At 32.2% G+C, this 15,725-nt stretch overlaps 1 protein-coding gene across 2 annotated transcripts in view; it reads right to left on the bottom strand.

The window, feature by feature from the left end:
• The window catches only part of Tdrd3 (tudor domain containing 3), a 107,827-nt gene that overhangs the window by 27,218 nt on the left and 64,884 nt on the right, over positions 1-15,725 (bottom strand). For both annotated transcript variants that reach the window (XM_010636941.3, XM_010636940.2), the window contains 2 exons: positions 7,971-8,821; positions 2,377-2,502 (listed from right to left, as the gene is read on the bottom strand). In XM_010636941.3, the coding sequence (XP_010635243.1) occupies positions 2,377-2,502; positions 7,971-8,821 (977 nt within the window). The remainder of the gene's footprint in view (positions 1-2,376; positions 2,503-7,970; positions 8,822-15,725) is intronic.

Genomic DNA, 15,725 nt, shown 5'->3' with positions numbered 1-15,725 from the left:
TTTTATTTTTTTTCCATGTATACAGGGGTAACACATCATACTAAATATTTAAGGTCATATCTACGTGGGTTTGATTACAGAAACTAATAAAGTATTCTCTAAATAATGAAAAAAGAATAAGATAAGACTATAAGAGCGAGAAGCAATTTAAATATGTTCAGGAACCATTTTCATCTCCAGAATTAAGGATTATTTTGATGTTACATCATTGCCTTTTCTCTTTTACTTTCCTTTTTAGTTTTATTTTAGGATTCCCTATTTTTAATGTTCATACAGAGATTTCTTTAACTGAAATACCGAATAGTTTCTTTGGTGTGAAAAACTATAATAGTACATAGGATCCTAATGAGACAATTAATAATGTGAAATAGGAAGTAAAGGGCTAAAGGTGTAAGGAAAGTGTTATATTAATTTATGCACAACCATACAAAAAATTACTTGATTATAAATAGGAGAAAAGAATACTAAAGTCTCCAAAAGATTTAGTGATTTTTTTTTCCTATTTCCTTCTGCAAAGTACTTTAAGCATCTTATAAAGACTTGTAAGTTGACTGTAGAAAAAAAAGTTTAAAAAACACCAAAATCAAGCTGAGTATTCACAAAATAGGTAGAAAGAATATGAAGTAGTGTTTTCATTAAGAACAGAATCATTAAATGGGCCAGAGCATCTGATAAAATTATCCAGCTACATTTTACACAGACGTATAAAATCCAGGATAAAGCAATGAGGACTATTAGGGGCACAGAAAGGTAGGGGAAGCCACTAAATACAGAAAGAAAATTATCACTTCAAGAACAACACTTCTGAATATAAGAGTAACAGTGAGGTATAACAAATGTGCTCATTAGTTCTGGCCACTCTAGATAGCAAAAGGAAGGAGAAAAGAATCAAAGTAAGAAAATTATATATTTCTATAACGAGAGTGGAATAAAAAAATTAATCTCTTCTAAAAAGTCTTCTAAAAAACAAAAAACCTACATAACATAAAATTTCTACTTTGACTCTTTGGTTGTTATAGCTGAAAATATTTGGGAGCATATAAAAAACATTAAACCAGGACTCAACTTCCGAAATATAGATTCAATAAATTACTTTAACCAACAAAAGCAGATTAAAATGTACTAATGAGAAAAAGAAAATGAAAATTGTCATGATATGAGAACCAGAAAAGTAAATTGTAGTGAATGAGACTGATTGATTGAATCACACATATAAGCCAATGACGATATTTTACTGTAAAATATAAATTAATAAATTATCTAGAAAATGGTAGTTTTCTAGTATAAAAAGGCAGAAAATAAAGATTGATGAACTCAAACATAATAATTACTTCTATTAGGTTTTATGTTGTTACTTTATTTAAGGTAACAGCACCAGTGAACACATGATAAAATAATTTGTAAGACCAAAACTAAAAGTACTTTATAAAAAGACAAAGTAGGCTGCAATGATGAAGACTACTGTCTGGATGGTATAATTTTCTGATACTTTTTTGACATTTTAGGGAAAAAGCAACAAGTTAGGATTATAATAATAAGTTTACTAACAGCTACTTTGCAGCCCTTTAATTTTTCCAGTATTATTTATCAGTTAGAATAATTTTCTTACTGGTACAATAAATTGAAGAAACGAAAAAAATAAGAAAAATTTTATGAAATTAATTCTAATAAATTTTGTCCCCTTCTGTCATAATGTGGATGGGAATTTATCTATATAGTCATATAAGCCCTATATAAAATGGATGCTATGAGGAAGCAAGTTCTAAATTACACAATATTAGCACACAACTATGGCAAAAATTTGGCAATATAACTAACCAAATTATTATTAACCAGAGATATTTATAGTAATTTGTATATATACATGTATGTATACATACATTTACATACATATATAAATAAATATGTGTGTACTAAATGAAATGTGAATTCATTTATAATTTAAGGTGTTCTTAATTTTACATGTAACTAAAATAAAAGACATACATATCCAATAAAAAAACAATATACACATATCCAACAGATTTAAATTGGATAACTGCTGGACACAATTTAATCAAATTTAAAGTAATATTTGGAGAAAAAATATGCATAAAGACCCATTTCACATATACAAATTTTTGGCAAACATATAATAAGGGTGCTTATTTCCACAGCATAATACAACACATTATACAAGAAAAGTAATTAAATCCATTCATTTTTACTTTAGTTCAGTGTAAGTATTAAAGTAAAATTTTATGTTGGAGTAGCCAGTTTTAAGCAAATTCAAAATATTTTTCACTTGAAAATTTTATATGTCTATGATTAATCTTTTAGAGCTAACTATCTTCTTCAAAACAGTTTATGCCTTTGTACAGAATTTGGATCACATACCCATGCCTCTGTCTGAATAGGCTTGATATTGCTTAATAGCACCTCTTCATAGTTTCCATAATCAATAAATTTAACAACTGCAGTCATACCGGAAGAATGGAGAGCTTCAACTTCTGCTCGGTAAAACTGAGAAGGCAAAAAAGAATTTTAAATATCACAGTCAATGTTGTCTACAGAGGCAATGTTTGATGGAAATATAAAATTCTTGAATTGTAACTATGTGTAACATTTTTTAAGAAAGTAAACTCAGTTTTAGTTAACTCTTTGACTAACACTGGTAATTCTTACAAAAATATGCATATATAATAGAAAGGCCATTGTTTCAGTCATCACAGATGGCTGGAGTGAGGTAAGGACACTGAACAAGGAGTAAGCACAGATCTCTGATCTAGGATTTCTAGGATTTGAGACCCTGCATGATTAGAAACTTTCATTTTACCAATGTTATTTGGTTTGAGGACTGATACACATTAATAAACTCATAAGAAACTGATTCTATAAAAACTACAATTTAGAACTTTCATCTCTAAGAGTAGATCATTGAGTTAGGTACTTGCTCACTATAGGTCAACTTATTCAGGACCCAGATTATAGGCCTGAATGGGCTTTAGTCAATGTGAAATGAAAACAAGAAATAATTTGCTTTGAAAGTGTATTTTCTTCAAACTGTCTACTGAACAGTGTTTCTTAATAAGCTCACCAGAATTAGGAAATGCTAAAGGTTAAAAAAAAACAAGCATATTCTCCATATTCTTCTAAAAAAAATTTACCCCATATACAACAAATAAAGGTGGTTTTTTTATCTAGTATATTTATTGGTAACTAGTATATTTCATATACAAAAGTTTAAGTGACTCCATGTGCTTCTTTCCCAGTCCTGAATACTAACAAGTTGAGAGATACCATTCTGGAATTTTATCTTTGAGGGTTTTTTCTTTGTGTTTTGATTTCTGTTCTTAAAGAAGAGCAGGCAGACACATGCGCTGAACAACATTTAAGTTTTGCTTTGGTTGCCACTGTTTTATGTTGCTGGGGAAATCAAATCCAGAGCCTCAGGCATGTTAGGCTAGCACTCTACCACAGGCCTTGGGATTTTTGAGAAACATTTCTCTCTCTTACTTTCTTCTTCATTTTTCAGTCTCTCACTATTATGTACTATGAAATGTTCTGATCATGTGCTTCAACCATAAGCACTCCAAATTACAACAGTTCAGGTAAGTTCAATAAGCAATGAATCATGCTTCATCCTAGAAAAACCAAATAAATTGATGTTTTCTTAAGAACTTATGGTTGAGTCTTTATCCCTTAGGATACTGCGGGGTTACTGAAGGAATGCACGCACCTGGTTTGTACCTTCAACTCCCCCAAATATAGCTCTGACACCAAGGTGAGTTTTTTAAAAGCCTCATTTAAGAAACCCTGCCCCAAATAAAGCCAAACATTTGATTCCATTAAAAAAAATCCACTTTTTAGTTTAATAAAGATGATCCATATAAAAAAATAACAACAAAGTTCTTTAATAAAAATGGTGCCATATGGCACTCAATATTAAGCTGAAGCGCTCATGAAGAACTTCCTAAAGTAGACAAAATGGATTCAAAGATGAAAACTGTTTAGCCATGTACAAGGACTGACCAAAAAATATTGTTTAAGTAAACAATATTTATTATAGTAAAATAATCCTCAGAATATTTCTTCTCATTTCAAACATACTTATCATTCTTGCCACTTTCTGAAACAGTTCTATGAGTTCTCTTTAGTGTCTTTATGAGGCGTGATCAAAAATATGGTACATGCTGCTGCCAAATGCCACCCAACAGAAAGGCGGGTTCATAAAAACATGGTGTAGGGGCAGGGATTTAGCTCAGTGGCACCATGCCTGCCTTGCAGGCATTAATGTCCTGAGGTCCATCCTCAGTACAAAAAAATAAATAAATAAAAATTTAAAAATTATGGTGTGTCCTTATCCACTGTATTCCACATATCTAGTACTATGTGACTTCTAGTTCTTTCCCAAAGTCAAAAGGACCATGAAAAGGAAACATTTTTAATAAATTCAGAGCGTAACAGCAGCCACAACAGTGTAACTAAAGATACTTACAAAAGACTTCCAGAATTGTTTCACAAAGCGGCAAGAATAAAGTGAACAGCACGTTCAAAGTGAGGCAACAGATTCCGATGAAGATTAATGGCAATGTGTCTTTTATTACAATACACATGTTTTTCAAGAATTAAACATTCAATGTAATTTTTCAATCATACCACATACACTGCAGAGAAGGGTGTTCAAGGGAAAGTTAAGAGAAACATAGAACATGAAGATGACTGTTGGAAACTAACAGTATTTAATTAATTATGCTATGATGTGAGAAAATGGTCCAACCAATAACAAATTAGTATAAGGAAAGAAGGGTCAGATGATGGAGTGCACAGACTTGCTAGAATCTGTGTTCAATCTACAAGTGAAAGAGTTTAATGAGGAAGAATGACATGCCTTAAAACCAGGGTCACAGTAGTGGCAGTATCAATGATAAATTTAGGGGAGATGAGGTTTAATGCAAGGAAGCTGATTTGCAGGTTTTTATAATATTCCAGGTGAGAGGAGAGAGATAACTGAACACATATGGCAGTTTAGAGGAAGAATGAAAACTACCTCCGACTCTTAAAACCTTCTAAGGAAACAATGCTTTTGTAAAAAGGCACAGTACTGCAGTGAAATTGTTTAAGCAAAGAATATGGATTATCTCTAAAACATCATTGTAGTGCAATTAAGATTATAGTTTCTTAATGTAGGAAAAGTCAATTCCTTTTCTTAAATTTCTATCCCTGCCTCTGACTAGAAAATTGGGAAGCTGTCTATTCTTGACTGTATAGTCAAGTTAGCCCTTAAATTAGAAGCTTCAGAAGGTGAATAATTTCCTCTTTCACAGGGTATTTATTTGCCTTACTGCCAATAATTAATAGTGTAATCTACTTAGAGTCTACAAACCTCGTCCTAAACTGAAGAGTATACCTATCAGTTTAAATCAAAGTTTTCACCTTAAAAGATCATCCAAGTATTCTAATTCTCCAACAGCTGTAAACCTGGGTAAGGTACCGTGTTCTAGGTGCTTTGGCATTATTTTAAATATATTTAATAGAGGCAACAGATGAATTCAATGTGATTGAATTTTTTACACAATTAAGATATAAAACTTTATTAATAATCTTACCAGGTATCTGGAAGTATATGGGTAATACAGCCAGTTATCTTATATATCCCAAGTATCTAGCACCTACCTACCTAATTCAATACTTAACATTTGTCAAAGGACTTGTCTAACTCCAATTATCTGAATGCACAGCCCTATTATTCTTCTTTGTTGATTTCATTTATTTGCTGTTATTCATTCATTCAAATCATTCTAATTCTCCTTTTGGTAGGCAGACGGAGTAAAAAGAGACATTCTTGATTCTGCTGGGGACTGGTTGTAGGCTTTGTAAGGGTTGACTGTTTTACGTTTGCCTCTACTACGTAGGACAGAATCCTTATGGGATTTCAATAGAAAGCCTAAATAATTTACCAAGCTTCTGAAACAATGGTTGAACTTGAATTCCAGTTACTTGTCAAGACCACAAACAGCCTCATGTTGTCCAAGACAGAAAACATTTTTTTATCTTCATCTTAAGCTTTCACAAAAGCATCTGACACAGCAAGCATTCTTCTACAGCACAGTATTGACTTGATAAAGACTGACTTCCAGCTACTTCACTTTATCTTGCAGTGAAGGAGAAATAGCTACAAGGAATATCCCATTATCCAATCAAAAAATTATTTAATTTTGGAAAAATGGTGTGGATAAACCATTTCGGAATGAAAGAATCTGGGTAGTAAAAAGAAGTGTCTGCATTTGTTTTTCAAGCTTCCCTAATAGACACGGAGTAGTCATGTGAAAGTTCCAACCAATGAGATTTAAATATAGTGTCCTACTATTCCTGGGAAGGTTTTTGTTATTCTTGGGGGTGGGGACATAATTTTTGTCTCATTTCTTCCTTTTATCCTTGAACAAAGGCTCAACAGCCGGAGATGCTACTTCTAAACAAATGCTGTCACACATTCATACAAAAGCTTTAAAAGCCAATACCATCTAACATTACTACTCTGGACTTCTTTGTTGCTAGCATCAGGTACTGATTAACAACCTAATTATACCTCATCATTCTCTGAACACGAAAGAGCCTAATTCCAGATCCTAAGTCTTATAAAGCATCTCTGTAAAGGATCAATCTATATATAGTCTTTAGTCAGAATTTCAGTTCCTTGAAATCTAGTTACCTTTACTTCCACCCTCCCTTTAGCCACACACTCTCTTTAACACATCCTTACCTTATAAATTAAAACTATTCTAACAAAGAAATATTTATTTCAAATATTTTTTATTTTCACATAAACCTAATATCCACCCAGATCCCTCATTCTGCAATTTCCTTGTTTTTGCTAGTATCTTTAGTTTCCTCATCACTGTATTTCTTTGCTATGTAAGTATCCATTCCTAAATTAATTAATTAACAGAGTAAACAATTATTAAACCTTTTTACTGTAGGAGAAACAGGACTACAGAAACCAAACATAGTCCTACCTTCAAGCAACAGCATCAAAGTATGGAAAAGAGATACCAGTCCAAGAATCAAAACCAAAAAGATTTACAAATTGTGCTGTTTTGCAAAAGTGAACAAAGGTGGCACTGGTTGAGAAGGAGATTCATGTATGAAAAGAGGCAAAAGAAAAAACATGCTTGTTCTAAGAGGTAATGTTTGAGCTAAGAAAGGATGAGAAGAGTAGTGTGTAGAAGAGCATATTGGTCAAAGAGAGAAAAAAAGTGGAAAAATTGTGTTCTCTTTGACAGGACTTCTTTCCTCTTCCCCTTCCTGTCCTCACTGTGTTGATCTTCTAGCTCTGGCCAAGCTCTTACTTGATCCACTAGGTTTTCTCAGCCTCATCTTTTTTCCTTCCTTTTCTCCCATGACATCCTTCTTTTCCTTTTGGCTACCTCATCAGGTAGAACTAAAAGTATCTAAATTATCGGTCTAATAATTGTTAAATTAGTTGTTATAAGGTGAATACCATATTTTCAGTTTTTTAGGCTATGTTAAGCTGTTTAAATGAAATACTGATTTTATTCTTTGTCAATCAGTAAAATCTAACTAGAAAGCAAAGCAAACATAATGTAGCACATGGTAATTGAAATGAAGTTGCATTGTATTTAATCACTTTTGCAATACTGTTCTGATGCATAGGCTAAAACCAAATTTGTTTTGGGCTGGGGTTTAACTCAGTGGTTGCACCGCCTGCCTGGCAAGCACAAGGACGTGAGTTCAATCTCCAGTATCAAAAACAAACAAACTTGTTTGAGACAAATTTTTGTGGGGAAATATCCAGAAAAAAATATTACACATTCTTTTCCTCATTTTTATAAATTATATATCTATAAATCTATTTAAATTAAGTTGGTACAATTGTACAGTAAAATTCAGTCCCCACAGTGATGGCTCTTTTGAAGTCCCACCAGAATGTGACATTTAGTAGTATTAGTATATGCTTACAAAATTCATACCTTGTTGTCTTCCCAATAAAGTGCAAAACATTCATCTCCAGGTTTCCAAATTTTTGCATACTCCATAGGAACAGATGATTCTAGCACTTTTTCTGGCTTAATTGGCCCAGATCTTCTTTTGGGCCCAGTATTATAAAATATTTTATCTTCATAGGGTATAGCCGTGACAGCTCCTGCTGCCTTAATCGGTCCTACTCTTCTCCCTTTCAGTGGCATTTCTGTCTCTCCATTTGAAATGCCAATGAAACTATTACTTCGGACAGGATTCTGGTAATCAGTATTTACATGAAAATGTTTTTCAATTTTTACACCACCGAAAGCTTCATTATTTATTGTTCGTGATTTCCTGTCATAAAAATGATCAGGATTACCTGTTTGGCTTTCTCTTTTTCCACGTTTTTGATTATTATAATCTATGAATTCTTGAGGAAGTGGATTTTCTTTTGCCTCTGCATAGGATGTACCTTTTCCTGATCTGCTTTGCATAGCAATATCTCTTTTGTTAAAAGCACCATCATTGTACTGAGAACTTAGAGGATATGAAGTATCTTTAGTTCTGTCATATCTAGAATATGGTCTATCACATTTGATTCTCTCCTCAGCCCATACTTCAGATCCTGAAGAAGCACTTGGTCTTTCAGAAACTCTATTTCTAGGCAATCCACTGCCATCCAAAAGTGACTTTGAATTTTGGATGTCTCTTTGAAAACGAGGAGGTTTTTCATTTCTTGGCTGCCTGGTATCATTACGAGGAAGATGTCTTGGTTGATTATTATCTTTTACTCCATTTTGTTCATTATTCGACATTCTGTGCTGTCCCTGATGAAGCTGCTGTGACTGTGACTTAGGTTCTGAAAGGTAAAAGTATATCACATGCACATTAAATGAAAATTATACTCTAATTCTATTTATTTTTAAATTGTATAGAATTATTATATTAATACAAAATTATCAAACTACTACTTTAAGATCTTACTTCATCTTCCCACCCCATTGTCTTAACTCCTCTTGAAGCTTAGTGTCTCATATTTCTAACATACAGTTTTCCTGCTTAGCCACATCAGTAAAGTAAAGCAATGATATACACCAAGAAAAAAATGTTAATGATCAAAAGCCACTCATCACTGACACTGTTTTTATTCTGACAGCTATTTAAATGTGATTCTGGTAACTGATTTTCCAGAGAATTAATAAAATAGAAATAACCACGAAACTGCACAAGTAAAATACTTGCTTACCCCCTTTTTGTATCACAAATGGATATTTTACTAAAGGAAAGAATTAACAATTTCTTCATCTATCAAGGAAAAAGTGCTTCTTGGAAATATAGGAAAAAAGTTACCAAAACATTATCAATATTAATATCAGTATTAAACAGATAATTCTAACCTGAAACCAAAAGCAGCAACATGGTAAAAATACACCAATAATATTTTAATGGCTCTATTTCAGATCATAATTTTTATTGTATTTCTATTTGTACCATTTACACTTTCTTCCTTCATTATTTCACAGAGCCTGTCTACATTATCAAACATACTGATTTGTCTTTGGTGAATAATGTTTCTTTTGTCATAGACCACAATCAACATGCAGGTCATAATTATTCTTATATTTCCCCAGGATCATAACATTTCCAAAGATGAACAGTACTAACATTTTACTAAGTATGCTTCCTGCATTGTAAGAAACTAAATTTCACTGACCTCCAAACACTAAATGCCAAAAGCACTCTTCCCCGTATCCCTAGTAACTGTAATCACTAAAACTGTCTACATGTATTTCATAATACCCACTAGAAGCAAAAACTTATCTGATTATTTAGAACAACAGGAACATGAGAGAGATTTTTAAAGGTTTTTAAGGGACAAAACTGGTCACAGACTAAATATCAAGATTTTAAAAGGCAACAAAAACAACAATACAACAAAATTTTCTGACAGAACCACTAAAAGCAGAAGCCATTCTAATACAATTTAAATTCTTTTGAAAGTAAAATTATTTTCTAAATAAAATTCTATATCGAGTCAAACCACCCATTCATTAATTGTGACAAAGAATAAAGATATTTCAAATATACAAGATTTCAAACCTTAGCCAGGAACATGTGAAGAGAAACTATGCCCAAGAATACATTCTTTAAACATAACAAAAATATCTTATTTTAATAACTGTACTCAATTTTAAGTTTGTCTTTGGTGAAAAAAAAAAATGGTTCCCTTTTGTTTGTGCTGACATTATTTATTTTGTCCAGAAGGAAAGACTCAGGGAAATGAGGTCAGGAACATAAGTAGGGCACAATGAGTACTTTCAACAGAAAGCAAGTATTGGCTTCTATTTTTCCATTATTACAGAATAAAAGCAATAATGTCCATTATTATACTGAGACAACACAGCAACAGTAAGCTGAGTGTAGTGGTACATGCCTATAATCCCAGCATTTGGGAAATCAAGTCAGGAGGTTTGCAAGTCTGAACCTAGCATGGACAACGTAGTGACTTAGAAGATTCTGTCTCAAATAAGAAAGGGCTGAAAATATAGCTCAGTGGATTCAATGCGAACTAGCCCCTCAAAAGTAAAATCTATAAAGGAAGGGTTTTTTTTTTAATTAGAATATAAACTAAGCACATAGGTAAAACAAAAACAGGGAAATTTTCATATACTATACACATTTCATTCCAAAATGAATTAACAATTAGGAAAGAAAGGTTCTTTTTGTTTTGTTTTGTTTTTTGTTTTTTGGTACTAATCAAACTCAGGACCTTGCACTTGCAAAGCAAGCATCTGTAGTAATGCTGAGTACATTCCCAGCCCCCAAGAAAAGAAAGCTCTTAAATGTTTCTTCACTCTCAGATTTCCTTAAATTCAGTATGTATTATTTTAGGTAATTAAGTATTAAAGTTAAATATAAAGTAAATACTTTGAAACTGAGCTAATGTATTGAATAAATAGCAAAATATACACACTCAGTTACTAAACTGTGAGAAAATGTTTTTAAGTAAATTTAAAGATATCTCACAAATCAAATGGCAAGAGAGCTCCTCAATTCTGTAGTCAGAAACTAGCTGCTTTCTGTCACTCTTTTGGGGAAATCATCAAGACAATAAACTATGCATATGACCAATCAGTAACATATGTCAGGTCCACAATCACTGTGATAATCGCTTACAAGATAATTTATCACAATGTTTTATGTCACTATGATTTGAAGTGCAAAAATCATTCAAAACAAATTTATTAATAATAAATTAATAACAAGTCAATCATTTCAATCTGTATAAAAGGATGTTCAATTAAGCAGGCATTATAAAATATTAATAGTTTTTGAAGATATTCGCTCTCCAGCAATAGTTATGCTGCCATTTTATAGCAGGAAAACAGGTACATTTTGTTTCCCAAGACTAATCTTCATTTTATTCTGAGACATCTACCTGAAGTATCTTAATACTTATTATTATGTGCCTAACTCTCTACTAAAGGCCTTACATTATTTCATGTACTCCTCATAACCAAACTGAAAGGGTAATATTACTATCCTTACTTTACAAATGAAGAAACAGTAACAATGTGCCTCAACTAAAGATATGTGTTAGAAAATATTAAAGCCATGTATTAGAAAAGTTCAAAGGAGCTGAAATCTAACCAAAGCTAAAGCCTATGATTTTGTTTTTCCACTATATCAAAGTGCCTACCCAGAAAAACAGAAAAGAAAGTAACCAACAACCTATTAGCTACAATTTTAGCATCTGCATCTCTTCATTCTGGTGAGAAGCAGAAAACATAAATGCTTTTTAATAATCCCTAGTAGACTGAAAAATAAACTTTGGAAGTTAGGATTGCCAAAATCCTGAACTAAAATTAATAATCTCTTTTAATTAAAGAGAGAAACTAAAAAATACTACTGACAACTAGATTGGTATTCTGAAGCTCACAAACTGGCACTTGGAGATATCATAGTGTGCCATTTACTTACTGTAATCTTGGGCAAGATGTTTAACTTTTCTGAGCCTCATATATATTATAGGTGTGTGTGTGTGTGTGTGTGTATGTATATATATGTATATATATGTGTATATATATGTATATATGTGTATATATGTATATATATGATATAATATTAAATTATACACTGCTAGGTATAATATGCATTATTAAGTATAATATTTATTATACTATTATATATTATACACTATAATAGCATAATATACACTGGTGTATAGTATTATATACTGAAGTATAGTATTAAAGTATACACTTCAGAGGATAATGTTAACATACGTAAAGTTCTTAAAATAGTATCTGGCTTTAATAAGCCCTCAGTGTACATTAGCTATCACTGTCACTTTTATTATTAGCACCACAATTATACAAACAAACTTAATGACAACTAAGAAAAACCAATGATAGATGAAAAGATACTTCCCTGTTTACATATTCTCACTACCACTAACTTCCACCTTTAGTCAGAATACTAACCTTAGTTTTTCTGTTTCTTGTTGAAAGCAGGGTACAGAGAATTTTCTAAAAACTCCTTTATTGCCATGTTATAAAACTCATATTACAGAGAAAACATAGATACATGAGATAATCAGTATCATTTTCTAAGTTCTTCACTTATAAACATACTCCAAATAAAATCTATACAATTTTCCATTATGTACTATAAACATATACTAATAAAATTTAAAATGCTAAATACTTAGAAATTTAAAACTAATTCATAATCCTATCATTATAAAACTACCTGGAGCCTCTCTTCATAGTTACTGTTAGCAGCTTGAAGAGGTTAATTCTTTTTTATATAGTTAATACAGGTTTAGTCATATACTTTTTAAAAAAAAAAAAAACAGAAAAGCAGACTCATGTTACATCTCATGGGCTCCAATCTATTTTTTACATTAAAAGTATCTCATGGGCATCTTTCAAAGTCAGCAAGTAGAGGTATCTCATTCATTTCAGTACTGCATTTTTAAATGGTCTACTATATTTTATAGGACATATGTTTAAAAAAAACCTTGACATACCTAGGAAATAAATTATACATGTTCAGTAGTTACAGTTTACCCCATCAATGCCTCTGAAACTGAAGGGGTTTGAATCTAATCTCTAGTGCTTCATTCTTTTTTTTTTTCATTAGTGCATGTTTGTTACATAATGATTATATTCCTTGTGGGGAGTTGGTAGACATATGTAACACATCTTTTTTTTCATCCCCTTCCCCTACCCTACCCCTACTCCTCCCATCACTCCTTCCCATTTGATTCTTTGTTTGTTTTTTGGCACCAGGGATCGAACTTGGGTCCTTGTGCTTACAAGGCAGGCGGCAGAACCACTGAGCTAAATCCCCGGCCCTCTCCTTCCCATCTGAGAAAGGTCTATCACCCTATGTCTTACTATTTATCTTTTGTTTTGCTCTTTATTTATATTTTGGTCTTTTCATATAAGAGAGACCATGCCATATTTAGCTTGCATGTCTAATTCATTTCACTTAACATTATGGCATTGTTTTTAAAAGAAGCTACTTTAAATATTGTTAGTAACCAAACTGAACATGAGGTCTAAAATCTTACTCCATATTTTTTTCTCCATTTGTTAGGTTACCATAAACTCAGGCAAACAAGTGGTACTCAGTAAATACATGCCAAAAGACTGAATACTGAAAACATTAAGAATGGAACCAGACTCCAAGCTCAAAATTCTGTTTAACACTATCACCTGTACTGAGCTAAAGGGTAAAATGTTAAAGACAAAAATGTAGTCCTCTGTTTTCATTCTCTAGGAGAGGTGTGCACCAAAGGATGTGGGGGTAGATTTAGAATGAGTTCAAATGATTACAGAAAAAGACTGGCACAAGAACAGGAAAAGAACGGTACAACACAAACACACACGCAAAAAAATTAGCTTAGAAAAGCCACCTTTGATTTGCTTAGAGAAACATATGTAAAGTTCTTAAAATAGTATCTGGCTTTAATAAGCCCTCAGTCCACATTAGCTATCATTATCATTTTTATTATCAGTGTCACAATTATGCAAATAAACTTAATGACAACTAAGAAAAACCAATGATAGACGAAAAGATACTTCCCTGTTTACATATTCTCACTACCACTAACTTCCACTTTTAGTGGAAACCAAATTGCTTCTCTTATAAAGTCACAAAAGAACCCCAATTTTCTCATTTATAAAGTACTGATGATACTTACCATAGGATTATTATGAAGATTCAATTTGGAAATATATGCACAATTGCTTTCCCTTGAGTCCCTACAGTATCTTTGGAATTAGAACGGCCATTCAAGCTAAATAAGAGTCCTACCTCTATATAACCTTGTAAAGTTGAGATAAAGCTACTTAATTTCATCCTTTCAGTTACTGATTACAGTTACTAAACACCAACTACAGAGGGCGTCAACGCTATCCCAATGCATATGAAGCAGTAGTTAAAACAGACACCATCCTATCCTCTGGTACTTCAATTATAATGGGAAGAGGGCAACAAGTAAACTGAATAACGTGGCTTAACACTGTGATTAAAACCTATAACAAAAAATTTTATGATAAAAGTGAGAGAAGTGGGGGGTATAAGTGGTTATTTCAGTTGAACCCTAAAGAATGAAAAGAAACTCAAAGAAAGTAGGGAACATTAGTCCATGAAGAGAGAACACCAGTCCTAGTTCCTAAATTCTGAGTAAAACTTTAATCATCATTAATTATAAACTGGATAAAGAAGATGTGGTTTTTCTATAAAATAGAATATTACTCAGCCACAAAGAATGAGAAATTAGATTCATTCATAGGAAAATGGATACATATTGAAGATACACTCCTAAGTGAAATAAATAAGTCACACATGTGTAAATACCAAATAGTTTCTCTGGTGTGAAAAACTATAATAGTACATAAAATCCTAATGAGATAATTGACAATGTGAAATGGGAAGAAAAGGGCTAAAGATGTAGGGAAAGTGGGAAGGGTAGGGGAAAGGTAATAAGGGAAAAGAAAAAAATAGGAGAAAATGAAAAAATGGAAATAAAGTGTTTGTAAATAGGGGAGGAGAGGGTGAAGGGAGGGCAGGGACAAGGTGAAAAAATGATAATCAAAACCTGTCATGTAAAGGTACAAGATCCCAATAAGGACTGTAACTGTACTGTATACCTAAAATGTACCAATAAACTCAATGAGGGAAAAAAATTATTAACTTCAAAGGGAAAAAAATAGATGTTCCAGTATCTTAAAATTGATGCCCATTTGCACTAAACAGAAACATCAAATATGAGGAAAAAAAGATCACAAATAAATTAATTTTAAAATAATATGGCATTTTCATTGATTATTCAAAAATAAACAAATTGTTTTTCTTTTTTCCTTAAACTCATAGCTATAACATACTGAACTCAAGAATAACCTTAAAATAATTCAGTATTCATAAGATTAATTTTTAGTGTCCCAAACTCCCAAAAAGAGAAGGAAAAGGTTAACTAAAAACATTAGAAGCTGGTTGTAGTAATTCCAGCACTATGGGAGGCCCAGTCAGGATGATCACAAGTTTGAGTTCAGGTTAACCATCTTGGCAATTTAGTAAGACCCTCTCTCAAAATGGGGCTGAAGATATAGCCAAAGCAGATCATTGTTACTATAAATGATCAAATCATAGAACTCTAACAAAATAGTGAAATACAGAGCAACAGCACAACTGCAAAGATACTATCTCTGTCCAGCCATGCTCAAAGGGCATGCAAGCTGGTCTCACAAATA

Source organism: Fukomys damarensis, unplaced genomic scaffold, assembly GCF_012274545.1.
Source record: "Fukomys damarensis isolate Sample0158 unplaced genomic scaffold, DMR_v1.0_HiC HiC_scaffold_38, whole genome shotgun sequence".
Lineage (NCBI taxonomy): Eukaryota > Metazoa > Chordata > Mammalia > Rodentia > Bathyergidae > Fukomys > Fukomys damarensis.
Note: the sequence above shows the minus strand (reverse complement) of the source record. Positions and strands in the feature narration are given on the sequence as shown.